The sequence below is a fragment of the Urocitellus parryii genome, chromosome 4 (genome assembly GCF_045843805.1).
Source record: "Urocitellus parryii isolate mUroPar1 chromosome 4, mUroPar1.hap1, whole genome shotgun sequence".
Lineage (NCBI taxonomy): Eukaryota > Metazoa > Chordata > Mammalia > Rodentia > Sciuridae > Urocitellus > Urocitellus parryii.
The window spans coordinates 206,191,890-206,219,274 of NC_135534.1; the positions used below are offsets into that span (position 1 = coordinate 206,191,890).

The 27,385-nt window shown below is 49.0% G+C and overlaps 1 protein-coding gene across 2 annotated transcripts in view; it reads left to right on the plus strand.

Annotated features, from left to right (window-relative positions):
• Fubp3 (far upstream element binding protein 3) overlaps window positions 1-25,557 on the plus strand; it is a 50,715-nt gene extending 25,158 nt beyond the window's left edge. Inside the window, exons 3-19 of one of the 2 annotated variants that reach the window (XM_026386513.2) lie at window positions 565-598; window positions 2,949-2,998; window positions 3,384-3,455; window positions 4,656-4,713; window positions 6,906-7,068; window positions 8,122-8,220; window positions 9,531-9,635; window positions 10,975-11,077; window positions 12,405-12,505; window positions 14,312-14,453; window positions 18,027-18,187; window positions 18,940-19,013; window positions 19,505-19,585; window positions 19,775-19,851; window positions 22,027-22,098; window positions 23,419-23,546; window positions 24,237-25,557. In XM_026386513.2, the coding sequence (XP_026242298.1) occupies window positions 565-598; window positions 2,949-2,998; window positions 3,384-3,455; window positions 4,656-4,713; window positions 6,906-7,068; window positions 8,122-8,220; window positions 9,531-9,635; window positions 10,975-11,077; window positions 12,405-12,505; window positions 14,312-14,453; window positions 18,027-18,187; window positions 18,940-19,013; window positions 19,505-19,585; window positions 19,775-19,851; window positions 22,027-22,098; window positions 23,419-23,546; window positions 24,237-24,245 (1,529 nt within the window). In that variant the 3' untranslated portion in view covers window positions 24,246-25,557. The remainder of the gene's footprint in view (window positions 1-564; window positions 599-2,948; window positions 2,999-3,383; window positions 3,456-4,655; window positions 4,714-6,905; window positions 7,069-8,121; window positions 8,221-9,530; window positions 9,636-10,974; window positions 11,078-12,404; window positions 12,506-14,311; window positions 14,454-18,026; window positions 18,188-18,939; window positions 19,014-19,504; window positions 19,586-19,774; window positions 19,852-22,026; window positions 22,099-23,418; window positions 23,547-24,236) is intronic. The other variant, XM_026386514.2, reaches the window with a different exon arrangement.
• The last annotated feature ends 1,828 nt before the right edge of the window (window positions 25,558-27,385 follow it).

A 27,385-nucleotide genomic window follows, 5' to 3' on the forward strand; every position in this document is an offset into this window, starting at 1 on the left:
CATGGTGGGTCAGGGAAGAGGCCTGGGAGGGAGGAGGCCTGATCCCCTTGGAGCTACTTGTGCCCTTCAGAGACGAGTGGGAGCCTGGGGGCTGTCCCCTCCCTGTGGCTGCCAGGAACATATGTGCCTGTTCTTAGTGACTGCAGCTGCCTGGAGCAGTCCTTAACAATGCTTCCAGGAGGGTAAATCTTCTCATTTGTTTTTAAAAGAGAGAGAAGGAGCCGCTCAGTCTTTACATTGAGTTTGGATCCAGAGCAGGAGGGAGGTAGGAAGTTAGAGGGATTTAAGCGAGCAGGATTTTCTCCCAGGCCTCTCAGCATGTGGACACACAGATCAATTTCTTATCCTGCGTTCAGCTGGACACTGGGTTAGAGACTGTTGATCAAGACGTCCCCTCCTGTTTCATATCATATAACGCATTCATTTCAGCCACTGAGCCTAAATTACTGTTTGCTTTCTTTCTGCCTTCCTTCCCCCCCGAAATGGTAAGAACTCGTACAAGGATGAAGTTAGTTTATCCGTGCTAATGCTTTGATTTTTCTTTTCTCTTTCTCTTTGCCACAGTAGGTAACCAGTTAGGGGCCTTGGTACATCAAAGGTAAGCAGTGGGTTATGTTTTATTATTTATTGATCATTTCTAATTGTTTATTGATCCACCATCTGTACTAGAGTGTTAGAAAGTCAGAGGTTGGGAGTGTGAGAGAAACCGTGGGCTAGATTTCTTTAAAACTCCAGGTTTTTGTCAGCCCTTTACAAGACAGTATAAGCCCAAGGGATGGTCTGATACAAGATATTAAAAAGCAGCTGTTTTGTACAAAAACTTAAAAGACTTCCATCGTGTTGGAGCTGCTCTTCTGCTCTTTTCTTCCAACATGTTTAATTTAGAAGGAAAGAATATGACGTTGTTCCACCTGGTTTTATGGCTTTCCCAGTGTTTTATGAATTCTTAGCTTCTTCACTGGAGGAGAGTTGGGGTCTTGGCCCACTGGAGGTGCTGATGGTGCTCAGGGAGTGCTCAGGTTTCTGGCTGGGGAGGCCAGAAACCAGGGTTCTAGCTCCACCATGGGGACAGGGTCTTACTTGCCAGAGAACCTCAGCCAGCTGGCTGGTGAGTCCTCTGCCTGTTTCCCTCAGCCTTCCTTCTGTTAGTGTTGAGGATTTAGAAAGCTGTAAAGATCTGTAGGCCAGCAGTAAGATAGGATATTGTGGCTTCACTATTATTCTTAAAAAAGGAAGTAGGACACAGGAAACTCAGCTATTCTTTCTCTTTAGTGAGGAATCTTACTGACACCTAGATCCCGTGACCTTGTGTGGATGTTTTACCCTCTATGTTCTGCATGAATGTTGGGGAGTTTCTAGAAATCATCAGGTATTAATTAACCCAGACATTTATCCTGGGTTTTCTTGCTGATTCCTTGTTTGCTTTGTTTGTTAATGAATTAAGATAATTTAAATGAGGAATGAAACACTGGCTGTCCTACGCCGTACTTAGAATGTTTCTTTCCAAAATGTCTATGCCAAACCTGGTAGTCAGAGTTCAGCCTCACGTTTAGAAAAGAACCTTTTCTTCTAAGAAGCCCAAAGCAGCTTGTCTCGGTACATCTCTTCCCCAGAAAGAGTCTGCTGATGTTGTTCCTGAGGGCCAAGGAGCTGCCCGAGCTCCATGACATTTTGTGTTGTGTGTTGAAGGCCCTCTAGTCAATTCCCGCGTAATGTTTTCTGAGAGTAGACAGCTTGTGCTCCATGCGATGGGAGCAGCAGCCTCTCAGTCACGCGCACAGGAATGCTGTCATCCTGGAACAATCAGGATTCGCCTCCTGACAGGGACCCAGCGTCTGCCGCAGGATGTTAGGCCAACAAGGGTTGGTGTCGGCTTCCACGACACTGCTGATTAGTAAGCTGGGAACTGCCTGATTTGGGGTGAAAACACACATCCTGAGGGAGGAGACAAGCTGGTCCTTGCAGCCAGGCCCAAGGACAGGAGCTCCTGGAGGAGGTATTGCTGCCTCTCAGGGACACAGCAGCAAGAGCTGTGGATGCTCTTGCATTTCTTCTAAGCACTGCGCTTGCCTCAAACCCACACTTCATTCAGTCCTTTCCATGGTGGGGATAAATCCAGCTATGTGAAAGATGTTTAGAAATGCTTGCTTTTTAAAAACAAAAAAACAAAAAAACCTACTTGGATTTAGCTTCTTCCCAAGGTACATGTTTAGATTTAATTGCTTTCTGGGGTGTTGGGCAAATTGGATATTGTCCATGATCCCTGTTTTGTTTGAAAGAGGCAGTGCAGGGTTGGGTGTGTGTGTGTGTGTAGGATTTTTGTTTTTTATTGTTTGTTTTGCAGTGGAGGGGGATTGGACATAATAGGTGAGATAGCATTTAAAGGAAGTACTTTGCAGAGTAAGTGAGGTGATCATTCTGTTCTGGTCAGTACTGATTAGGCCTCTGCTGGATACTGGTTTCATTTGGGGCATTTCACTTTAAAAAAACAGATAAATTGGAGAGAGGCAGAAAACCATAAAAAGGCTGGGAGATCAGGAATGTCAAAGTAAAGTTGAATATCTCTGGTCTAGCAAGAACACTGTAATAGAAGTCTACATATCTCCCCAGGCCCCAGAGGATCTGTAAGGAAAGACCCTGGGATTGATGCCTCAGGCTGAGGGAGGACCTGGTGAGGTATAAGTTAAGCAGCTGTATTCAAAATGGAGGTGAGGGGCTCGTGGCCCAGAAGTTTCTTTCTCTGACACAAGGAGACAAAGACGCTGGTTTTGAAATAGCCATTGACCAAAGTTTCATTGATGGCTCTCTGTAGAAGCTTGTGATTCATTGGCTAAATTGGCACAATTTATTTTAACCCTTGAAAATTGCCAGTTTGGGAAGCTGGGGAGTCTAGAATGGCTGCAGAATTCTATACTCTATATTTTTTCCAAAATATTCTTTGTTTTTAGGGCAGTAATAACAGAAGAATTCAAAGTGCCTGATAAAATGGTTGGATTTAGTAAGTATCCACATTATCTACTTATCCTCTAATTCCTATCTTCTTTTTTTTCTTTGCATGTCACCTGTAGTAGAATACTTCGCATGTATGTTCCCCACATCCCCAAAGTACTGCAGATTTCTCTCCAGGCCAAGGGAGAGACCAGAGCTTAGGGTCATAGACACCCTTGTCCCCCGCTCCAGCTACAATACCCTGTATCTGTCTGCTGTGTTTCACATGCAGTTTCCTTTGGTGTAGTGCCCAGAGAGTTGAGATGGGCTCACAGGGGCCAACTAAATTTGTAGTGAGCAGTGGGTGAAGTGTAACTGTTGAATTAATTCTGTCATTCGTGCATGGTTAAATACAGAATGAGAGGTACATTCTGACTTTGTTCAATTTGTTTCAGTTATCGGCAGGGGAGGTGAGCAGATTTCGCGGATTCAAGCAGAATCTGGTTGCAAAATTCAGATTGCTTCAGGTAAGGGCTTCTTTTTCACAGATCTTCGTTTGATAGAAATAAGTATTTTGCACAGTTTTCCAGAGTTGGTACCTTTGCTTGTTGCTTAGAGGTTTGGGGGTTTTGGTAAGTATATGTGATTGCTGTCTCCTTGCACCTCTGGAGTTGGACTCCCACATAAGCACCAAAGCAAAAGCCAGTCCAGAGATAGGACTTCGGTCTGGCTTCTGGGGTGGACCCTCCACAGCTCTGTGGCCAGGCATGGCTCCTTCCTAGCACCTGCCAACTATGTTTTCTGCACCAGAATATTACACCAGACACAGTGGGGACTGCATCCTGGCCCCCCAGTGAGCTCTCCTTTCCATTGTAGAATGAGGACACCTGTGGTTTTGGTTGAATTAGCCTGTTTCATACACATTTCAGGACCTTTCCTGGCAGGGTTGGTTTTTGACCACACAATATGGAGAGAGATGGATTGAAGAACAGTTTTTATTTTTTTTATCATCTCATATGAGTTTGAACTCTTTCCATTGGGGAGGAAGGGGTCTAGAGGACATTCAACTAGAAGAACGTCCTAATGTTAAAGAGGTGTCTTTACCATATCTTGAAAGCATTAACTGCTGGTGGCTATTTCTCTTTCAAGTTTTTGAGGAAGGATTTTAAGAAGTACTTTTTTAGGAACAAACTGAAGCATCACATGAGTAGCTGGAAAGAAAGATTTTCCTCTCTTGTCAAATGGCCCAGGACCAGCTCCACATAGCTGTTACTGATCTCTTTGGATATTCATGCAATAACTGGTAGTAGTCATGGGTGCTTATCGTTAAGTTCCTTAGCAGCGTGTCTCAGAGCTGTTTGCGATTGTGTGACCGTTAAACTGCTCTACAGGTGGAGAAACTGAGGAATGGCATGCCACAGTGACTCGAGGAACGACTAGCTTGTGGGCGGGTCAGAGCGAAGCTGAGGCTGGTGGCTAATTCTCATCTGCATACCTCTGTGTCCTGCCACCTCCCTGTGGGACTTGTTTCCACTTTGAGAACCTAGGGTGGAGCTGCCAGCTTCATGTTCCATCCCCATGCAGAGGAGACTGTCCTTTTGGGGAGACTGGGCTTCTGTGGAGCTGGTGTAGTACCCAGCACCAGAGAGACAGTCTGCACACAGAGGCAAAGGCACACAGTCGCTGATGCCCACCAACACACCTCATCTTCTTGGTTCTTCTTATAGAGAGTTCTGGGATTCCAGAGAGGCCCTGTGTACTTACCGGAACCCCAGAAAGTATTGAGTAAGTTTATTTTATTTACTTTTCCTTTCACTCTTCTTCCTCCTTCCCCAAAAGGGGAGAAATGGAAGGGCAAAACGGTCCCTGAACACTGTCAGTCTGGGCTGCAGTCTGGACACACAGCATATGCTCCGACAGGACAAAGATCTGGGAGGTCGCCACACCTGGGGAGCTTTTCTATTACCAAATACACAAGGTACTGCCTCTTCCTTAACCCTGCAGGGTGCCTCACGGCCATCTCCTTCATAAGCCAGGCTTTAGGAGCAGACATGCACCCCACCTGAACAAGCTAATCAACTTCTTCTCAAGAGTTAACGTCTCCTTTTCCTGGGCAGGGCTGGAAGAGAGGGCCTATCAGGCTGTGAGCTACGTAGAGCCTTAGCACCAGATCTTTTGCCTGGTCTGACCCCTCACCCTCTAATATTTGTGAACCAGTTCTTCATTCTTTGTGACTTTTGCTCTACAGAGTGTTGTATAAACCAGCCAGAGGGCGTCTTGACTGTTGGGGCCCTCGCAGCTGCCCTAAGACTGGCATTGCTTTCCTCTCCTGGTTTGCACATGCTCAGAGCCTCGTACCAGATAGATGTAGGCCTCCTAAACCAGGAACCTCCTAGGGAAAGGGGATATGCTGACTCTAAGTCATCTCACTTTCCTTTTTCAATCTATTGAGTAGCATTGCATATGGGCACAGGGCGCTAAGATTATGTCTGGCTCAATAGGTAGAATTGTTTTATTGTTTCCATTTCTTAGGAGTCTAGATGAGTTTAAATTCTCTTTTTCTCTATAACATTGCAAGTAGTGAACCAGAATAAATGTCCCTGGCAGGTGTGCATTATAGGGCAAGCTGGATGGTTTAGCTGGAGTCAAGGCATTTTCCTTCCAGCACAGGTTAATCTAGTGCACTAGCAAAATATTAAAAAGCTGCTGTAACTGAGAAGATACGCAAAGCTGATTCTGTACACAAAATCTCAAGACTATAGAAAGCAACACCCATTTCCTACCTCTCTCTCTCCTTCCTTCTACCTCTCTAACCATTCCTGCTTTGTGTCTGCCCAAGGAGTTGAGGCAGTGGGATTTTAGCTTGGGGAGGAAGTAGTCTTGCCTTTTCCAGCCTGTTTGGTGGCTGACTCCTCCTCTGTCTCAGGAACCAAAAAATAGATGGTGTTTGGCAGTTTAAAGAATGGATTCTGGCAGGCGCAGGGACTCATGCTTGTAATCCCAGCGGCTCAGAAGACTGAGGCAAGAGAATTGCAAGTTCAAAGCCAGCTTCAGCAACTGTGAGGCTCTGAGCAACTCAGTGAGACCCTGTCTCTAAATGAAATATAAAATATGGCTGGGGATGTGGTCGAATGCCCCTGAGTTCAGTCTCTGGTACTAAAAAAAAAAAAAAAATGGGTTCTGTAAATATAGCTAGGGATGATTCTGGTGCAGAAAAGGAAAGAAATTGGCCTGACAGGTGACATTGGTAGACTGGGTTGCACTGTGGCCACATTGCAGTCCCCCCCCCCCCAGGATGAATCAACCAACAGAAGGAGCATGGCTTGGGGAGCACAGGGTCCCAACTGGGATGCCCCTGAGTGCAGAGCTGTAGTGGGACGCTGCCTCCCCTCCCACCTCTTAAAACCAGACTGGTGATCCTCAGTTGTAGGTTGAAGGTCATAGAGCAGTTTTTTTAGCCATGGAGAAGAAATCTGGAGTCTGGAAGTATGAACTATGAATACTAACCCTTGCTTTCTTTCTTCCCATCCTCCTCGTTACTCTCTCTCCTGCCCTGACTTAACAAATGTGTACCGAGTGCCTACTCTGTGAAAGGGTTTGATAGATTGGGGAACAGAGAGATGTACAGAGGTTTAAGAGGTGGTCCTTGCCACCAAAGCAGCTGACATTCAGTGGAAGGAGAAGCTGTCTGTGGCGACTCTAGCAGGTGCAGAGGCAAATATGCAGGGGGCTGTGTCTGGCAGTAGCCCGCTCATCACGGCTCCGTGTCAGAACAGTGGTTTTGTGGTGTGTGTTGCTTTTGAATTCCAGCCTGGTGGCACGGCGATGGCAGAGCCCTCCAGGGTGTGGGGCAGGAGCTGGAGCTGGATGGAGGGCTGCCTTGGCTCCTGGCAGTTTGCCCAGTGCTGTTTCCCTTCCTGCACACTTAGAGTATTCCTTTAATGCCGGTTCTCTTGTGGTTCTTCTCCCTTCCAAAGACAAGCCAAACGACTGCTGGGGCAGATTGTGGACCGCTGTCGCAATGGACCTGGCTTTCATAACGACATAGATGGCAACAGCACAATCCAGGAGATCCTTATTCCTGCATCTAAAGTGGGTCTGGTCATTGGCAAAGGAGGGGAAACAATCAAGCAGTTGCAGGTACGTGAGCCCCGAGGGACGCCAGGCCCAGCCACTGCTCTGCTCTCCCCTGCCCTCCCGAGGGCTTGTTTCTTCCTTCCCTGGGCTGCTGGTCATGACCCACTTCCCTGATAGGGCTGGCTGGGTACTCCACAGTGCCAAGGGCTCCCTGCTAGATGTGTGCTGCAGTCAGGCCTGATGCCCGGTGTTGGGCCAGCGAGCTGGAAAAGATCCGGGAACTGTGAGCAACCAGGGCTATAGTCAAGCTGTGTCAGCATCACTTTTGCCATGAAATGACAGCCCCTCGGATAAAAGTGCTGTGTCTGGAGCCAGGCCCACCCTAGTACACCCCTGGTTAGTTCTGTGCTCTTCAACACGTTTGTCCCTGGAAGGCTCCGGGCCCTTGTCTATAAGGAGGGCATTTGCTGACCTTGCTGTGGTCGTGCAGCTGAAGAGTGCCCATTCTTCTGTTCTTACCCAGAAGTCTATTACCAAGTAGGTGCCCTGAACCAGGGCTCTCTTGCTCAGCCCCTTATCTGCGGATACCTGTGGCCAAACACATTCCAGAACCCAGCATCCCCGGCAGGATGGGGGCTGCAGCTTCAATCACATGCGTATTTTCACAGCTAAACTTATTGGTAGCCACACTAAGAGAAGGACTGGAAATATACTTGCTTAAGTTCAGTTGCCGTGTCAGTTATGAATGAATTTTCATTTAAGAGCCTCTGGGCATTTGCTGTGGCCAGTTAGGGTTAGGGATAGATGTTGCTTGCCCCGTGTGTTCTCATGACCCAGGCCTTGGGTTGCAGAAGGCCATGTGGAATCTAGTGTAGGATGTGAGCACGGAGAGAGGACAGAAGACAGTGTTGGCAAGCAGTAGTTTGCTGTGTTACACTTGGTATTGTCCAGCATGGCCCATTGGTACACATTCTGCGGGCCTGTTCAGAAGTCATCGCCTCATGGAAGTGGGACATGGGCTTCTTGTGGGTGTAACCTGGCCCAGTTCTGCTGCTTGTGGCAACCTGCATCCTTTCCAAGACAGTGAGGGCTGTGCTGGTGTGTGTTCCACCACAGGAGCGGACAGGTGTAAAAATGGTCATGATCCAGGATGGCCCACTGCCCACAGGAGCAGACAAGCCCCTTCGTATCACTGGAGACCCTTTCAAAGTACAGGTAGGAAAGGGACCGTGATTGGGGGTGGGAAGGCTTGGGGGGGGGCTGTCACTTGGTGGTGGCCTAGAGCTTTTATTCTGCTCAAGTAATTGTAAAGCAGCAGTGCTTCCCTTTATTTAGGTGAATGATTTTCCCCAGCAAGCTCGCCAGTGAGCCCAGGGTTGTCAGTGCTACCCAGAGCTGGAGCCACTGGCTTCATGGAAAACCATTTCCACTGGCCATTTTTCAGTGCTCAGTGGCAATGTAAGTCTGGGACAGCACACACGGCCCATTTCCCTTGGTGCCCCTCAGAGGGCAAGCCCAGACCGGCACTTTCAGCCTTTCGGGCTTTGGTTCAGCTCATTTGCGGGCTTTCTTTGGCCTTTGTTTGCTTGTCCCCTGTCTCAGTCTGTGTGGCCCCTCAGCTGGGGATGAAGATGAACACAGGTCCTCAAGCTACACGAGCACACGTGTCTTCTCATGGTGACACTCTGTCCCTGAGTTTCTGGGAAGACAGCTCTGCTTGCCAAAATCTTCAGTCCCCTGAGGGTCTCCACCCTCCTAGAAATATGAGTAGGCTGTGGTTGTAGGCTGCGTCTGTGAAATAACAGCGTTCTTCCTGCCATTGCTGTAGGTGAGCAGCTCCAGCAGTTCCTTGGAGCCAGGCCATCCGCTGTGGTGGAACGCTTGCTTAGCATATGTGAGACACTGGGTTCGATTCTCAGCACTGCATATAATCAAATAAAAATAAACTATTAACTAAAAAAAAAAAAATTAAATGGGGGAGCTGGGGATGTGGCTCAGTGATTAAGCAACCTGGGTTTAATCCCCAGTATCAAAAAGGGGGGTTGGACTGGACCTTGTCTTTGTGGACCTCTTGCAATCATTTTAAGATTTGATACCTGTTTCCTTATCATGTCCTATAAGTAGTGAGTGAGTGAGTGTTCCCACAGCCAAGCACCTTCTGAATCTTTTTCTTTCTTTCTTTCTTTCTTTTTTTTTTTTTTTTTTTGGCACCTGGGATTGAACTCAGGGGCACTTGACTACTGAGCCACATCCCCAGCCTTATTTTGTATTTTATTTAGAGTCTCACTGAGTTGCTTAGTGCCTTGCCGTTGCGGGGGGCTGGCTTTGAACTTGTGATCCTCTAGTCTCTGCCTCCCTATCCACAGGGATTACAGGCTTGTGCCACTGCACCCAGCCTTCTGAATCTTGAAGCCCACGTTGGTGTGTCCATCTTGAAATTTCACCTGCTTCCATCTTTTTTTTTTTTTTTTTTTTTTAATTAGGATTTTTTTATCCCATGATGCCTTTTGTTTGTATTTCTGCAGCAAGCCAGAGAAATGGTATTAGAGATCATCCGAGAAAAAGACCAAGCTGACTTCCGAGGTGTGCGAGGTGACTTCGGCGCCCGTGTGGGAGGAGGCAGTCTAGAGGTATGCTTGAGTTACAGGTTAGTAGGCAGCTGGGAGTAGATGCAGTATGTGCTCTCACACCCCTTAGTTCCCTCACCTTTAGGTGGGTTAGCTTCCATGGCATCTTCCAAACTTTGAGAGTGCACCCCCTGCCACAGGATTTGAGCACAGGCGGGCAGGATGGGGCGTCCAGCTGCAGTATAAGTAGTGGCGGTCATTCTCTTAACTTTGAGGTTTGGCTTTAAAGGTTAACTTGCTGCCCAGATAAAGATCAGAGTTCAGGTTTTCTCTGTTGTCTGTGTTGTGATTGGGTCTAACCTGGAAGCCCGTTTTATTGATGATGTGAAGTGGGACCAAAACAGTCCTTAAAAATGGAATTTTGAGAGGCTGGGGTTGTGGCTCATTGGTAGAGCACTCATCTAGCAAGTGCAGGGCCCTGGGTTCAATCCTCAGCACCACATAAAAATAGATAAATAAATGTATTATGTCCAACTACAACTAAAAAAATAGATATTTTTAAAAATGAAATTTTGAAATATGGTGAACCATGTGGGGCACCGTGGCACACCCTTTAAATACCCAGTGACTCAGGAAGCTGAGGCAGGAAGACCGCAAGTTGAAGGCCCACCTGGGCAATTTAGTGAGACCTTCCCCCAAAATAAAATGGTCTAGTGGTGGAGCTAAGTGGTAAAGTAACCCTGGGTTCAATCTCCAGTTCAAAAAGGGGGTTGGGGAGGTTGACTTTGCAAACAGGACAGTTAGTGCAGAGAGCCAGAACCAGAATATGCCTCCACAAATCACTGAGTGGTAAATATTATGTATATTTTGCCTCAAAAAAATAAAGGACTACTGGTATATTCTGTGTGTATAATGTGTTTATACTACATAGAATTTGGAAGATAAATTGATTAATCTTTAAGAACTTTTTTCTTGCCTTACTTCATTTATTACTATTTTGATTAACCTTAGACTTGTCTATTTGTTAAGAACATAGTTGTTAAACAACAATATTGTTCCTAAGAGAAGAAAAAATGGTTTTGTCATATCATTTTCCGAATTGCACTGTAATAAAAATCAAGTCATTTATTTAAAAAAAAAAAAAAAAAAGTCTGTTCTTTAAAAAAACTCCAGATTTAGCCAGACATGGTGGTGTAAGCTTACAATCCTAGCAACTGGGGAGACTGGGGCCAGAGGATTACAAGTTTGAGGCCAGCCTGGGCAGTTTAGCAAGACTGTGCCTTGATATAAAAAATAAAAAGGGGCTGTAGCTGAGTGGTAGAGCACCCCTGGTTCAATCCTCAATACCAAGGAAAGCCAGATTTTAAAAAGCTCTGATGATGGTTTGTTTCTCTGTGACTAGGTATCTGTCCCTAGGTTTGCTGTTGGAATTGTAATAGGAAGAAATGGGGAAATGATCAAAAAGATCCAGAATGATGCTGGTGTAAGGATTCAGTTTAAACCAGGTTGGTATTGACCAGTCTCAAAAATCCTTAGTGTTGGGCTAGAGATGTGGCTCAAGCGGTAGCGTGCTCGACTGGCATGCGTGCGGCCCTGGTTCGATCCTCAGCACCACATACAAACAAAGATGTTGTGTCCGCCGAAAACTAAAAAATAGTTTTTTTAATATTTATTAAAAAAAAATCCTCTCTCTTTAAAAAAAAAAAAATCCTTAGTGTTAAAACAACTCGGCACAATCGCAGAAGTGAAAAATTCTGCTCCAGTTGTGTACAAGGTTGAAGAGCTTTCTACTGTCATGTATAACTGATTACAGATAATACGTAAAGAAAAAAAATATTTTTGAAAATAAATAAACATCTCGGGAAGCAGGGCCTTGTTACTAACTCATGAGTATGTTCTCTTTCTTTTCCTTCCTCACAACATTCTGTTACCAAAATTGGCAATCCAAGTTTCTTCTTCTGGGCCTCATCTCCTCCCAAGCCACAGTGATTAGTGGCGTGCCTGTAATCCCAGCGGCTGAGGGAGACTGAGGCAGGAGGATCTTGGGTTCAAAGCCAGTCTCAGCAATGGGGAGGCGCTAAGCAACTCAATGAGACCCTGTCCCTAAGTAAAATATAAAATAGGACTAGGGATGTGGCTCAGTGGTCAAGTACCCCTGAATTTAATCCCCAGGACCAAAAAAAAAAAATCCAAAAAAAGTAATTAATAGGATAATTCTTTACTTTTTATAAATTTACTTTTGTGAGCAAAAAAAAAAATTTATACATTGTCTGTATTTTCCTCATTTCTCTGAAGAGAAAAGCATCCTGGTTATTTGGCTTGAGGGAATCACTGCCTTAACTTTATTGTTTTCCTTGCCTTCCCCATCTGGCCAGGTTTGTTTTGTTTCTCTAATGACATCTTTTTAAAAAATAGCTGTATTCACATAAGAATTGAATATTGATCTGAAACACATAAAAAGATCTAATCATACGTATTTTCCTATCAACCAAATGAGTCCAAAGGAATCCCTGAAGCTGGTGACAGTCTGGTTGCCTTTTTAGCTCATTGTCCTTTGATTGTGGCAGGATATGGTGGCACGTGCCTATAATCCAGAGACTTGGAGGCTGAGGCAGGAGGATCACAAGTTCTAGGCCACTTAGCAAGGTCCAAAGCAACTTAGTGAGACCTGGTCTCAAAATAAAAAACAAAAAGGACTGGAGATGGAGCTTGGTAATGTAGCACCTGTGGGTTTGATCCTAGTCCAAAAAGAATATTGATTGTGACATGTATTGGCCTTCGTTTCCTTGTGACTTTGTGCTTTTACTGATCCCACTTCACCTGGTCCTACAGATGATGGGATTAGTCCTGAGAGAGCTGCCCAGGTCATGGGCCCTCCAGATCGGTGTCAGCATGCTGCTCACATCATCAACGAGCTGATCCTTACGGCACAGGTAGGTCCCCTTCTCTGGAGTTCAGAGACCTCACACACAGAAGGAGAAGGTGTGCCATGGGCAGCCACCCTCAGTCTCCTGATTGGAGACCAGTGATGTTTCTGCATCTACCTCTTTCCTGCCAGTGTATTTTTTTTTCTTGCTAGTTTATTACCTGCTTCAACTTTTATTACTCAGAACCTAGATTTTCTTTATATAGTAAATTCCTGGCTCTTTAAACTATGTGGGGAAATACTAAGCAGTTTGCCAAATTTCCAGCAAGCAAGTACATTTAGTGTGAAACTGTATTAAGGGAAGTCTCTTGAGTTTAAAAGCACTTCAGGGTCCTCCTGAGTCCTGACAGTGTCTTCATGTGCTCAATTTCACACCTGTGTCTTGTATTGTGAGTGAACTCACGTGATAACCCTTGGCATCTCTTTGAGCTTCAGAGATTCCCCTACCCTGTGTGGTGACCTGAATTTGGGAACCGCTGTAATGGTGATAGATTGGCACATTCTCTGAGTATGAGGACTGAGGGAAAGTTTGAGAATGGGTAGAGCCAAAGAAAAAAGCAGCAGGTTGGAAATCATATTGCCAGCTCTGCCCCCAGCCAAGTCCTTGAAGCCCTCTGTGCCTCCTTTTCTCAGCAGTAGACTGAGGGCGTTTCACCAGGAGGTGATCCCTGGAGCTACCCAGGGGTACTTCTAAGTTACAGGTGTAGAGGCCCCACTGTCCTCTGTATCAGAATATCCAGGGGAGGGGCTTGGGTTTTAACCAGAGCCCTGGCAGTTCTAACGATTCATTGAGTTTCAAAAGCCACTGAATGTTCTCTGACATCCCTTTCTATAAATTTAAGTTTGTGGATTTAGGGTTGCAGAAACTGAGATGTTTACAAGAGAGCCTTGTCTTCTGGATCTGGTCCACCCAGAAAGTTGGCTGTATATGTGTGTGTGTGTGTGAGAGAGTTTTAACATAAATTCCTCAGATTACCTTGTTTACTTGTCAGTTGGCTTTTCTAAAAGCAGAGTGCGGGGAGGCGCGCTCCAGTTAGCTCGACTCTGTTGGTGTGTATTCTGGGTAAATGTGTGCAGTTTAGTTGTGATTGACATGGGCAGATTTTGCCCAACAGTCTCCACTCTTGTTGAATGACTCTTGGGCTTCTTTGCCTGGGGGAACTTGTAGCTTGACCACGTTCACCTTCCACATGAAAATCGCAGGCCCTCCAGTTCCAGGTGGGGCAGGACCTCAGCTAGACAAGACTGAGGCTTTGCATTCTGTTGGGCAGGCCGTGTGAGTGTGGCAGAGACCTCTCAGGCCCAGATGTGGGCAGCCAGGTGGGCCTGACTGACTCCCTCCACCTCTCCCTCCTGAAGCAGCCCTGAGCACTCACTGTTGAGCATATTTTTGCTCTTTCCTGGGAGCAGGAAAACGAATGTTTCTTAAATCCTTTTATCCCTTTGGCTGAGTGGAACAAGGGTTTCCACCTAGAAGGCAGTCGTGGAATTGTACCTTGTAGCAGCCTGGTGTGTGGGGGGGTGGTGTCAGGAGTCATTCGGATGAGGAGTTTATGCCTGGCAGCCTGTTTAGTTGGGTGTCTCTCTGCCATTTGTGTGACTACACATTTATCTGCACGTCTTCCTCGAGTATACCTGTGATTGGTGGTGATTCTGGTTGAAAGTGGGCTTCACATTTGAAGTCTGGAAAGGTGCTAGGTTCTAATTTGTGGCGTTGATTACATCCTGTCACTTAACCTCCTTCCCAGAGAAGGCGGAGAGTGGTGTTGTGGTGGTGGCAGAAATCATCACTATGTCCTTGTTTTCTTCCCAGGAGAGGGATGGCTTCGGAGGTCTGGCAGTAGCAAGAGGAAGGGGCAGGGGCCGTGGCGACTGGAGCATGGGAACCCCTGGTGGCATCCAGGAGATAACATATACCGTGCCAGCAGATAAGTGTGGCCTCGTCATAGGCAAAGGTAAGAAGCAGCCTCAGCGGTTTCCATCCCATTTCCACCACTGTTGTCCTGGAGGGGTGGGAAGTCACACAGGCCTGTAGGGCCACAGTGCAAGCCACTTGCTACATCCAGCCCAGTGGCCAGGTCTGTGGCCTCAGCTACCTTCGGTCAGAACTCTGCTTTTCAGGGGTCTTCTCCAGGGCCCCCAATTTGGTCTGTCATAGTGGGGCAGAGCAGACTGTGAGCAACAGGAGACCACAGGAGCCACTGCTGTTGGAGCAGCGCGGGCTCTGGGTAGGGAGGGCCTTGCAGTGGGCTTCCCACCAAGGAAGGCCGGAGTAGGTCAGCTTCCACCCTTGGCCAATGCCACTTCCAGACTTGCACGCCGCCATTTTCCCAGTCCGTCCAGTTTGGGTATTTGGTCTTCATTAACACAGTAAGATGATGGCTCCTGTTCTTTCAACGGCACATTTACTAGGAGAAACAGTCACCCTTTGGAGGGAAATGAAAACTGCTTTGTTAGTAGTTTCAGGCAGCTCAGGGAGTGTTGGGAGGAGCCTGGTCGGTGGCCATCACAGCTCCTTCCTGTTGCTGAGTGAGAGGCAGCAGGCGGATTCTAGGCCAGCCACGTTGGTTCCTCTCAGCTCATCCCATGCCTGAGCCCTTCTCCCACGGCAGTGCTAGGGTGACCTCCTAGGAGCAGAAAGCCAAGCGTCCATGCTGGCAGGGACTTGTTTGGTGTTGGGCTTTGTGTTTACCTTCGCTGTTCATCCAGCAAGCATGGCAGGGTGGGGGGGTAGGCAACCTTCTCCCCAGAGTTCCTCAGTTCTTTGATCACTGGAGTTGCTCATGTTGAAGGAAATGAGACTTGGGATTGTCTCTACCAGTAGACCTGAGGCGCCGCCAGCGTGTCCTCAGGGCTGGGGAGAGTTGCTTCTTGGCCCCTGGGACCTGGCGCTTGTCCCTGCTTCTGGACAGTGTGATGTTTTATGCTCTTTCAGAATGTTTGTGTTCTGTTTCCACATCGTCTTTGAGATTACTGGCCACTCAGGGGCAGTAGGAACAATGTGGGTTTGTTTTGATTTCCTGGCACATGCTGCTAGCTGCCGAGTGCTTCTCAGACTGCTGCAGTGAGCCACACGTGGCTGCTTGGTGCCTCTAGGTGGAGGATCAGAGTTAGGTGTCTCGGCCTTTTGAAAACCATTTTGTGAGTGAGATTTTCACTTGACTGTGTCTCTGTTGGAGCCTCGGAGCCTCACTGCCTTCTCTCCTCCCAGTGAGCCCTTGGTGCCTCCAGAACAGCCTTTTGTGCATGTTCTCCAGCTGAGTGCTTCCTGGAAGACAAGGAGGGCACCGCCAGGTTCCGTGCTCAGATGATACCATGCTCGGCAAGTCCAGCAAGTTGTGTTGGGCCCGGGGAAGGTCATCTTGTTCACATCCCTGTGGCAGGGTGATGCCTTTTCTTCTGTTGGAAAAGAGGTGTGGGTGAGGAAAAGGGAGAGGTCCTGCAGGCAGCCAGGCCTGCTCTCCTGGTTCTGGCCCTTGGACAGACACAGAGCCTCCCGGGGGCCCCTGCTGGATTTCCATGATAAACAGCAACATTGACAGATAGCGTGGCCAGCCCTGCTCTTGTCAGCCAGGCCTTTTAGCAGGTTTGATTAATTGCTTTACAATTTCACGTCCAGCCGGGGGCCACTGGTGGGTCCTTCTGCCCCCCATCAGGTGGAAGAATGGAGCAGGCTGCTGAATGAGTCGATAGACAGCCACCATGTGCCAAGCTGGTGACCTCATTTTGAAGGAAGATGAACTTAAATGAACTCCTTCCTGCCTGCTCAGCCTGCGGGCCCTCCTCACCTTATTAGCATGCTCCCGAGCTCCAGGCAGGGGATCTGGGGCTGCTGGTCCGCACTGAGGCAGAGCAAGGGCTGGGGTTTGCCTCTGGGGCCTGCAGAACCTCATTCTCAGAGGTTCGTCCTGTAGTCCGGTTGCCCGCAGACCAGGTGACACCCCTCCAAATTCTGGGGGTGCCTGTTGAAATGGCCGTTTTTTTTCCTGTGCTCTTCATTGCTCCCCAGAACACTGTTGCCTAGAGTGAAGCTGCTCTTTTTTCCTGGGGCAAAGACAGTGACAGCTTAGTAAAGAGCTCAAGAGCATACCTGTCTGGAGGGAGAGCAGAGCTTTCAGCGCTGGCCTGGGGTGTTCCCAAGTCACATAGGGAACACCAGGCCAGGCGAGAAACAGACACTTCTCTGAACCTCTCACAGTACTTTATAGTTAAGAAGGCCACGAACACAAGGCTGTTGGGTTGATTTTTTTTTTTTTTAATTTGCTTTCAAGTTTAAAAAACTTAAGCCTAAACTAAGCCAGCGTGCTACCCATGTGGGTGCTGGCTGAGGCTTTGCCCCGTGTCTCTGCTCGCGCGCTGCAGAAGCCTACCATACTCCCTCTAGGATGGACGTGTCTTAGCGTGCTGTCATCCTCTCAGAGTGAACCAAGGCCAGCCTGTCACTGCTCTGTCCCCTCTGCCAGCCCTGTCTGCTTGCTGGGCATCTGCAGGTTGTGGGGTCTGTCAGTGAAGTGACACACTCACTTTCAGTTGGTTTTGACTGTGGAGGGCACACTGGCCCTCTACCTTTGCTTTTTTTTTAATTATTATTATTATCATTATTTATTTATTTATGTAGTTGTAGATGGACAGTATGCCTTTATTTTATTTGTTTACTGTTAGGTGGTGCTGAGGATCGAACCTAGTACCTCACATGTGCTGGGCTAGCACTCTGCCTTTGCTTTCGAGCATTTGGGGCATCCTGCTCCCTGTACCAGATTTTCAGCATTTATTTTTTCTAATTTCACCAAACTGAGTGTGCTAACTTTTCCTTGGTCTGGCTCTGCTTGCCCACCCCCATCCCAGCTGAGATCTGTAAGTGCTGAGATTTCAGTAGAAGAATCTGCCATTGTTCTGCTGGTGGAGCTTTTGTCACGCAAATTTCATTAAGAGACTGGGACTCCAGGTTTTTCAGAGTCCGACTAGATTTTTATTAGCCCGACTCCACCCAGATCCCTGTGGCTCCCCCTTCTTTGGACTGCATCTCCGTCTAGACAACAACACCCCCCCACACACACACACACACACACACACAGACACACACACACACACCCGCAGCAGGGACCAGAGAAGGGACTAGATGGGATTTTGAAGGCCCAAGTGGACTCCAGGCGTTGTTGGGCATGTAGCCGGCCTGTGGAGGGAGGGGAAGCGATGCAGCAGCCCACACCCAGGCTGAAGGCCCCATTGTGTAGGGCAGGGCCATCAGGTCACTATTCTTGCCCCAAGAAGCATCCTGTGCTTTCCCTGGGCAGATGGCCATGGCTGGGTTGAAGAGCCACAGCTGCCTCCGTTGAACTCTGGGCATACACATCCGTGGGCCTCAGGCTCCAGCCTGGCTCTGAGGGAAATCTCTATGCAAAGGGGACAGCCCTGGATTTTGGTTAGAGCCACTTTTCAGTGAGTGGAAAACTTCTCCCTTTGTGGACAAGTACCCTTTCAGCCTCTCCTGAGCAGAGGCCCTCACCTTCTCTGTCTCCTGCCTGCAGGGGGCGAGAACATCAAAAGCATCAACCAGCAGTCAGGAGCCCACGTGGAGCTTCAGCGCAATCCCCCTCCCAACACCGACCCCAGCCTGCGGATATTTACCATCAGGGGTGTTCCTCAGCAGATCGAGGTGGCCAGACATCTCATAGATGAGAAAGTTGGTGTACGTACACGGTCCCTTCCCCACCTGGCTTAATACTATCTGGATTTTTCTCTTGGATGTCCAAGGTACCTGCATCCCCCAGAACCTCGTTCTTGGGTGCCTTCCCATCCTCACATCCAGGGGGGCGCCCCTCCTATTTGGCTGAAGGGAAGGTCGGAGGCCCAGGGAATGACAGGGCCAGACCCGCAAGCAATGAAGGAAGCCTCTGGCAGGACACGCCAAGGCTGCAGCAGCTCAGTCCCCAGAGCATGTCCCCTGCAGGCTTAGATGAGTAGCCGGGCAGCAGCCTTCCCCCAGCACTGTCCCTGGGCTCCCGTGGACATGCCCTGGCCGCCAGCCCTGCAGGCAGCTTTCATTGACTCTGGCTTTAGTTTCAGGCACCTCAAAGCAGATAAAGAAAGGGAGTGTTGATGGAGGACAGATGGGCCACTGCTCACCTCAGTGGGGACGTAGAATGGCAGAAAGAGCCCTGGGCCAGCCTAAATTGACGGGAGAGTCAAGCAGGTTGGTCCTTCCCCAGGGTGACATGCCAGGGCAATCATGGTGGTGCCAGGATTGGCTGCGTGGTGGTGCTGTCACTCAAGGGCAGTGCCATTTCTGCAGCTCAGTCTGCTGTGGGAAGGAAGGCTAGTGCGAGTGCAGACTGTCTCCCTCACTTGACTTGTCTCCCCAGAAGGGGCTTTGCCTCGGGTGACCTGGGTGGAGGGCTAGGTGCCCCCAGCAGGAGTGAGAGCTCCTCTGTGCCCACACAGGGTACCAGCCTTGGAGCCCCCGGAGCCTTTGGACAGAGCCCCTTCAACCAGCCGCCTGCTGCCCCGCATCAAAAGTGAGTGTTCTGGGGCTGGGGATGTGGCTCAAGGGGTAGCGCGTTCACCTGGCATGCGTGCGGCCCAGGTTCGATCCTCAGCACCACATACAAGACAAAGATGTTGTGTCCTCTGATAAGTAAAAAATAAATATTAAAAAATTTATAAAAAAAAAAAAAAAAGTGAGTGTTCTGCCTCTGTTGTACCCAGAGGACATCATCACTCCTGAGTTCGTCCCAGCTGTTTCTCCAGAGTGCTGCTGGAGCTCTGGGTGTGGGCAGGACCATCTGTCTTCATCCCACCCGTGGTCCTTCAGACCTGTCTGTAGCTCCCTGACCTGTGGTAGACAGGCTGGAGCACCTCAGAGACAGGCACCTTCCAGTCGTGTCCTTCCCCCCCCCCCCGCCCCCCGCCCCCAATCAATCCGGAAGCACAGCTCCAGGGCAGGGGGGAATTGCAGAGCCTTCATCACAGGGGTTCAGCTGGTTCTGCTTGCTTGTCCTCTTCACAGCACCTTTCCTCCAAGGGGCTCAGGGTGCTTCCCCAACATCGCTGCTAAAGTAAACGGAAACCCCCACAGTACCCCTGTGAGGTAGGTGACCCACTTGCTCCACCTGGGGGTGGACGGGGCTAGAGTTGTCACTGGGCCACTGCCAGTAGGCTTGGGGGCAGGGAGGGGCTGTGCTTGGTTAGGGGTGAGCTAAGCAGAAAAGAGGTAGATGTTGGGGGATGGGGGGTGTGTGACCCATACTGTCATGAGTGACTCTTCTGTTGTCCACAGTGGCCCTCCAGCCTTTCTGACCCAGGGCTGGGGCAGCACCTACCAGGCATGGCAGCAGCCCACACAGCAGGTCCCAAGTAAGTGACTTGGGAGGTGGTGGTGTGCGCTCCCACTTGCTGGCCAGGTTGGCCAAGGACTGATGGACCTAAGAGACTCTTGTTATACTTTTGGCCAACAAGTCCAGGACGCAACTCTCCACAAATGTTGGGGAACATTGCAGGCCCTGCACCAAGGAGCACATATGCTTGGTGAGGGCTTCCACAGAAACAGCACCAGCCTCTAGCTGAGGCAGGGACATAGGTCTGGCTCCCCATGGCTACCTGTCCATGGAGTGGGTTGGGGCAGAATTGTCACTTATTCTCCACAGATAGGTGGGCTGTGGGTGCAGTTTAACTTTAACCTGAGCCTCCTCTGCTGCTCCTCTCTCTGTACTCCCTGGGGATCCTCCTCCTGGCCCAAAGCTCCACATTGCCACACCCTGCTCTCCCAAGCAGTCCCATGCTTCTTGGTGACCCTTCCTACTCTTTGGCCTCATGGGGACATTCTCCCTCTCTTCTTAGGAAGGCATTCTTTCTGTTTCCTGAGCTTTTCAGAAAGCAAACAAATATGGAATTAGGTCTGCTGAGTGATACCTCCCTGGGAAAACTGGGTGTCAAGAGAAAGTGCCCATGAGGGGCTGGGGTTGTGGCTCAGTGGTTGAGCGCTTGCCTTGCATGTGTGAGGCATTGAGTTCGATTCTTAGCACCACATATAAATAAATAGATAGATAGATAGATAGATAGATAGATAATATTGTGTCCATCTACAACTAAAAAAAAAATTAAAGAGAGAGAGAGAGAAAGTGCCTGTGTGGACAGAGTCCCTCCCAACTCTGGACCCCTCACCAATTCCAGGAGTCAGGCTAGGGTTTACTGCTGGGCTGGTCCCTCTTGCTCAGCCTGCACAAAACAGAGTCCCTTACCTTGGCCAGTAGAATTCAGGCTTCTACCTACCTGAAGTTCCCGTCTTTCTGGAAAGCCTTGTTCAGGCTGCAGTTGCTCCTCATAACAGATCAGGCTGCAGGATGGCCTGTCAACCTTGCTCAAGGGACATGGCCCCTTTTCCCTGGAGCAGAGCCTAGAGGCCCATACTCTGTCAGCAGAAATACCCTCCCCTGGGTGGGGGAGGCTCTACTTCAGAAATCCATAAAGTGATGGGTCGAGGTAGATTTCTTAAGTATTTGCAAGCTCCGGGGCTGTATGGCTGGATTGTTTCCCCCTCCTCCCACCTGTATTTTATTACTCAGTGTTTCAGACTTCAACAGGAACTTCACTGTGAATTTTGCTGGCCACCTAGCAGAAAAGGTGTCCTCACAGTATAGGGTCATTGCATGATGCTCTGGTCTGCAGAGTGATGGGGTTGCATTCACATTGGCCCCATTGTGCCCAGACAGAAGACCTGGGAGAAGCCTGAGACATGGCACACTGAGCCCTGAGAGGGCAGCTCTCCTCCCCTGGGAAGCTGCCCTGGGTTTGTGGCTCTGCAGAGGCCGTGAGGCAGGCCAGGAGAGAGATGAGCAGAAGGGATACCAGGAGAGCAAGCCTCTGTGCTATGTTAGCAGCAGAGACACTCAGTGTGGGTTCAGTGTGTCCTCTTCCCCACGTTCAGTCTCCCAAGCCTGCTGGCAGGGGAGCCAGCCTTCTGCACGGGGGATGATCAGGAGCACGTCCTCCTGCCGCCTGCATACCAGCTCTGACAGAAGAAAAGGTGTTGAAGGGGGTCTGTGTGCCCGCGCAGGCGGACACTTGAGCAGCTCCCGCTTCACCCTGTGGTCAGGGATTTTAGCCACCCTGGGCTGGGTGCTGCTGCTTTGTCCTCTGTCATTGAGTCTCTCTGTTGCTGGCATAGCAAAGAGGAAACACCAAGGACAGCATAGAACCACCTCCACATGTCCTCTGTCCCTCTCTTCCCACCCAAGAAAGGCTGAGGCAGATCACAGTCCTGTGGCCCTGCATACTCACCCAGAGGTCGTCTGTCATTGGACAGAAGGGCCAGGTAAACCCCTTGTCCATGGAAGACAGGTCCGGGGGCCTGGGATGGCCATTGCTCTGGCTCCCAGAGCTCTCCACTCCCAGCTCAGCTCCATCTGCAGAGAGCAGGGCCTTATCATGCTCGTCGCCAGCCCCTGCCTCACACCGGCCGTTTTCAGCCCTCCTGCCTGTGGTGCCTTCCTCCCAGGCTGGGGCCCTGACTGCCCTTTGTTCCTCGCGTAGACCAGCAGAGCCAGCCGCAGAGCAGCCAGCCTGACTACAGCAAGGCCTGGGAAGACTACTACAAGAAGCAGAGTAAGTGCCGCGGCTTCGGGCACAGGCCCACCCCTGCAGCCTCAGCCCAGCTGCTCCTGGGCCTGTCGTCTGTGCTTTGTCACCTTCCCCACAGCTGGACCTCAGTACCCACACCTTGTCACCCACTGCCTGTTGGACCTGGCTTAGTCCCTGTGGAGCTGAAAGGCTCCTATTAGTGCTGCCACCCACCCAGGCATCCTGTTCTCTGTGTGTCTCACTGATGCCCATTTTTGGCATTTCAGGATAGCTAAAGAGAAGAGAAATGGTGGAATTCGGGGAAGGGACCCTAAGCTGGACTAGGTGCCCAGTTGTTTTCTTGTTGTATAAGTCTTTTTTCTTACCTGTACCAGAAACTAAACTAGTCTTCAGAAGAGGGGAAGGGCGGCTGGGGCTGGAGCTCAGTGGGTACTGCGCTTGCCTAGCACAGTGAGGCACTGGGCTCGATCCCTAGCACCATATAAAAAATAAATAAGTAAAGGTATTGTGTCCATCTACAACTAAATTTTTTTTTTAATATTTATTTTTTAGTTGTAGTCGGACACAATATTTTATTTATATGGTGCTGAGGATCGAACCCAGGGCCTAGCACATGCTAGGCGAGGGCTTTACCACTGAACCACAACCCAGCCCCAAAAAATATTTTTTTAAAAAAATTAAATTAAAGGGGGAGGGAGTACATAGCAGCAACAGCAAAAGCCCTGGTTCAGGACTTCACATCAGCACCAAGCCCGAGCGCATTTCCTGACTCCCTGACCAGAGCATGGGGTATGGCCTGCAGGGTGTTTCCGTGACTGGCATCTTCAGGGTGGAACTTCTGGCTGACCCAACTTGGGTCAGAGGCTGTCAAACACTGTTTTGGGAACCCTAGCGGCCATATTGTCACCAGGTCCATACCCCTTCTGGGGCCAGGGTGGGGGTGCCAAGGTGACCCTCATCAGCAGGGGACCTGCTAGCAGTTCTGGTGCCCATTCTTCCCTGACCTGAACCCACCCTAGACGCGTGGGGTATGTACGTCAAGCTGTGAGGGATTTGGGTGTTCCCTGTAGACACCACGCCAGGCTTTCCATCCACCTCCAGTCCCCGCAGCCACTCTTTCTGCCTTCGGCATAGGAACTGCTGAGAGGCAGGCGTACGCAGGGCTTTGCTTCTGTAGAGCAGTTGGCTGTCTTCGCCTGGGGTGTGGGACCCAGCAATAGAAGACCACTTCGCCCAGCCTCCCCGTGCCCTCCAGAAGGGAGAGCAGGTGCCTGGGCCCCAGGGAAGGGACCTGCCCCCAACGCTCCCATTCCCCTAACCCATTTTTCCTCCCTTGTCACCCAGGTCACGCTGCCAGCGCTGCTTCTCAGGCCAGCTCCCCACCAGACTACACAATGGCCTGGGCGGAGTATTACAGACAGCAGGTCGCTTTCTACGGGCAGACGTTAGGGCAGGCTCAGGCCCACAGCCAGGTCTGTAGACGGTCCCCAACGCTGTGACACTTCCCACACCTCCCTGACCCCTGTCTCCCACGCCTCAGTGTTTGTCTAATGTCAGGGCGAGTGCAGTAGACTGCAGGGGAGCAGTCCCCACGGCCTAGGGACCTCATAAGAACACAGCAACCGCCATGCCGTCCGCCTCCTGGCTCCAGAGGAGTAGAACGGGTTGGTGGTTCCCTCCTGGGCAGGCCCAGAGCTCAGCACCGAGTGCCAGCCTGCCTCTGGCCCTGTGTGGGCTCCTCAGGCAGGCACAGTGCCAGCTCCCGTCTTCATGCCCAGGAGCCTGGAGGGCTCTGCCTAGTCAGGGCCAAGACGGATTTCTCCTTAAAGTGGGGAAGAGGGCCAGGTGCTCCCACGGGCATATTTCAGGTCACCTGATGTCAGTCAGGTCCCATGGACAGTGTGCCGGCTCCTCCAGCCCTGGCATCCCACTGCCCAGTTGGCTGTGTCTTGGGGAAAGCAGGTGTCAGGGCTGGTAGTGGCCCAGGAAGAGTAGCACTCTTCTGCATCCTGCCCAATGTCCCCAGCAGAAGAGAAGCTCCAGACCTCCCCCCAAAGAGGTTTCTCGGGTTTGCATTGGTGCATGGGCACCTGTCGCCTGCTGCGGACTCGGGACTAGAGAAGCTGCCGTGGGCCTGACACCTCCTCTCCTTCCTCCCACAGGAGCAGTAGAGCGGAGTCGCACAGCTGGCCCTTCCCCTCGAAATCAGTGTGAAAGAAAACCTGTTTGTAACAGAGGTTTTTAGATTTGCAGACTTTTGATGAAGAACCTTTGTTTTGTTCTGTGAAACACTATATTTAGATTAACAGAATTTTTCTAAAAATCGGGAAAATTAGTTACTAAAAATTGCTGATAATTTTTGTTTCATTATTCTTGTTTGTTATTTCAAATGTGTAAGCTCTGGGATTCTTTTTGGAGCAAAATACCTGCAAATTCAGGTGCCAGAATGTGCCTCGGAGCAATGACATTTCAACATGATATTGTTTTGTTTGTTGTTTTGTTTTCGTGTCTTTTTATTTACAGTTTTTTCTGTTGCAACAGAAAGTGGCTTGGAAGTCTTAGGTGGTATGTAACAAATTCTTTAAAAAAATTTTTTAAACAGTATTTAAATATTCTTAAATGTGTAAATTCATTAAATGTTTTACTTCTAATTTCTTGTATTTTGGCTGTCTGGTTTTATTGCATTTTTTAAAAAACTGAACTATTATGTATTGTAATTAATTATGTGAATTCTGAAATGAGACAGATAATTGTATTGCTGTCCAACAGGGTTTGGGAGGGGCATTTTGTAGGGTTTGTATAATTCCTAGAGTTCTAAAGGGTAATATAAAAGTGTGTTTGTGTGTTAGCATACATTTTTTTTTTCGTGTCTCCATTACTGGTTGCAATTGTGTATCTAAGACCTCCAAGCTGGTTTTAAAAAACAAAACAAAAAACCTTTCTCTATTCTTTCAGAAATATAAATACTGTTATTTTTAATATTAAAAAGAAATTCAATATAACTTTTAACAAACACTGTGGAACATTAAACCGTATAAAAATGTAGTAACTATTTTTTAATTCCAAGGTGTTTTTTTGCTTTTTTCTTTTAAATATTTTCTTAATATTTGTCAAATTAACTAGATGAATAAGTAAATCTAGTATTAACCACAGTATGAATTAAATAATTTTGATTTAATAAAAGGGATAATATGATTTCCAATGTTTACTGTAGTGTATCTTGTACAGATAACATGTATTTTTAAAGGAAAAAAATACGGAATTAAAGCTATTTTTTCTTGCATTTTTAATTGACCTGAGGGACATTCCGTTTGAAATGTACTGAAGTTACAGTTTCTGGGGTTTTCTCCTTGTTTTCCTTAAATGCTTGAAATGTCTAACTATTAAAAAAGGCAATTGGAAAATGTTATGCATGTTGTTTAAAAAGGTGTTCTTTGTATTTGACTGACAATTCATTTTACACTCTATATAATAAAATTTCCACAAGACATCTTGTGGGTGGAGTATTTTTAGTCTGCTTGCTCTCCTGCTCATTCCTCCCTCTGCCCCTGCCCGCCACTACTGAGACGGAAAGAAGGTTCTTGCAGATCTTGCAGGTCGTCATCTAGCTTTGCAGCAGCCTGACTGCGTTGGTGCACAGCCTAGACGTCTAGCTACTTCATTAAGCTTATTTTCTTTTAATGGCTTTGTGTGATACAATGGTCCAACTTGAGAGCCTTGGTTTAGGCCAGCCCACTTTCCTGTGACATCTAAGCATCTTAATGGCATGACGCCCAGAAGTCATAAGTGGAGTTCCCTCGAGCAGAGGCACCTTGTCCTGAGTAGAACTGGAAAGTTGAGGGAAGCAGCCAGGTCACCATGCTGTCCTACAAGAGGCGCAATGCCCCTCCTTTTTCACCCCTCCAGCCCCCACCCAACCCTGACACTCCCTGGAAGCCCACCGCCATATCTCTGGCTGTTGCTGCCACCTCTCTCCTGTCCACAGCGCTCACCTGCAGCTCTGTGGGTCTGGGGAGAGCTGGGAAGGGCCAGCAGATGTGCTGGTTTGTTCTGTTGTTCTCATTAAGAAAACAAAAAGGCCCATGTCCTCACCCAGGGGGTTAAACCACAAGGGTCCTGTGGGCTGGACCTTGGGTGTAGTGGAGTTGAGGTGGGCTTGGGGTTCTCGCTTTCGGTCCTTCCTGCTGACAGGCGGAGCTCAGTTGTCTGGAGTGTGAGCCACTCTGCCTCAGCCTTCAGCTTTTACGCCAAGCCCCATCTGGGTTTAGATCCCAGGCCTGTTCAGAAGCTTCCTATGGCTCATGTGCATACGTGTGTGTATCCAGTTCCTGTCCCTTGTCTCCACCCGACACTAAGAGGAAGATGAAGACACATCTGTGGCTCCTTTAGCCCAAAAGGGGGTGGAGAGCGGCCCATCTGGGCCATGTTGAGGCCTGTTGAGAGCCGGAAGACAAAAAGGAGATGTGGCATCTTTAACTACACCTCTAGAGAATCGAGTTTGACGTTGAGAAATTGAATAGTAAAAGCCACTTGGAGAGGGGGAGGGCCGAGGGAGAGGGTATAAACGCTGATGGCGGTAATGGGAATGGGAGAGGGCATTACAGACAGGACTTCCTTCTAATTCATCTTCCAAGCTCTGTGCCAAAACAGCATTTGGCATGGTTCACAGGGAGCGATTGTGTGATAATGAACCCTAAGGTGTCCCTTAATTGAAGACTGAGCATTGCGGTTTGTGCCAAGAGTCGTAAATGGTGCAGGCTTGCGGGAGGATGCATTTTCTTAAATGTATCGGTAAGTACAGATTAGCGCTTGTCCCCAGTGAAATGCCCATACTATAAATTATGGAAATCTCTCTCCCTTTCTCTCTGATGCAATCTTTTATTGGGGGGAGGGGGAGGTACAGCAGGAGGCAAGGGGGAAAGTTTGCAAGCGTATGAAATTTGGTCTCTCATTAACATGGCGCCCGCCTGCAGAAGATGGTTTTCATCAGCAGTCTGCTGTCCTGGAAGGCTAAAGTGCTTGAAATGTACCAAGTTCAGCGATTGTGTTCCATTAAGAAAGCTGCATGGTCATCACTGAAAGGGCAGCCTGCGTTTGGGGCAGCAGGGGCGGGGCGGGCGGGTGCCCAGTCTGTCTTCAGAAGGCTGGCCCCACCCCCGCCCTCCACCTCACATGCACTTGGTCTCTACCGGCGCCAAGTTCAGCATGCACTGAGGGCCTGCTGAGCTGACCCCAGCCCACCCAGAAGCTGGGGGTGGGGAGCTCTGGCTAACCAACGTTCCTCCATCAACACCTGTGGCCTCTCATCTGG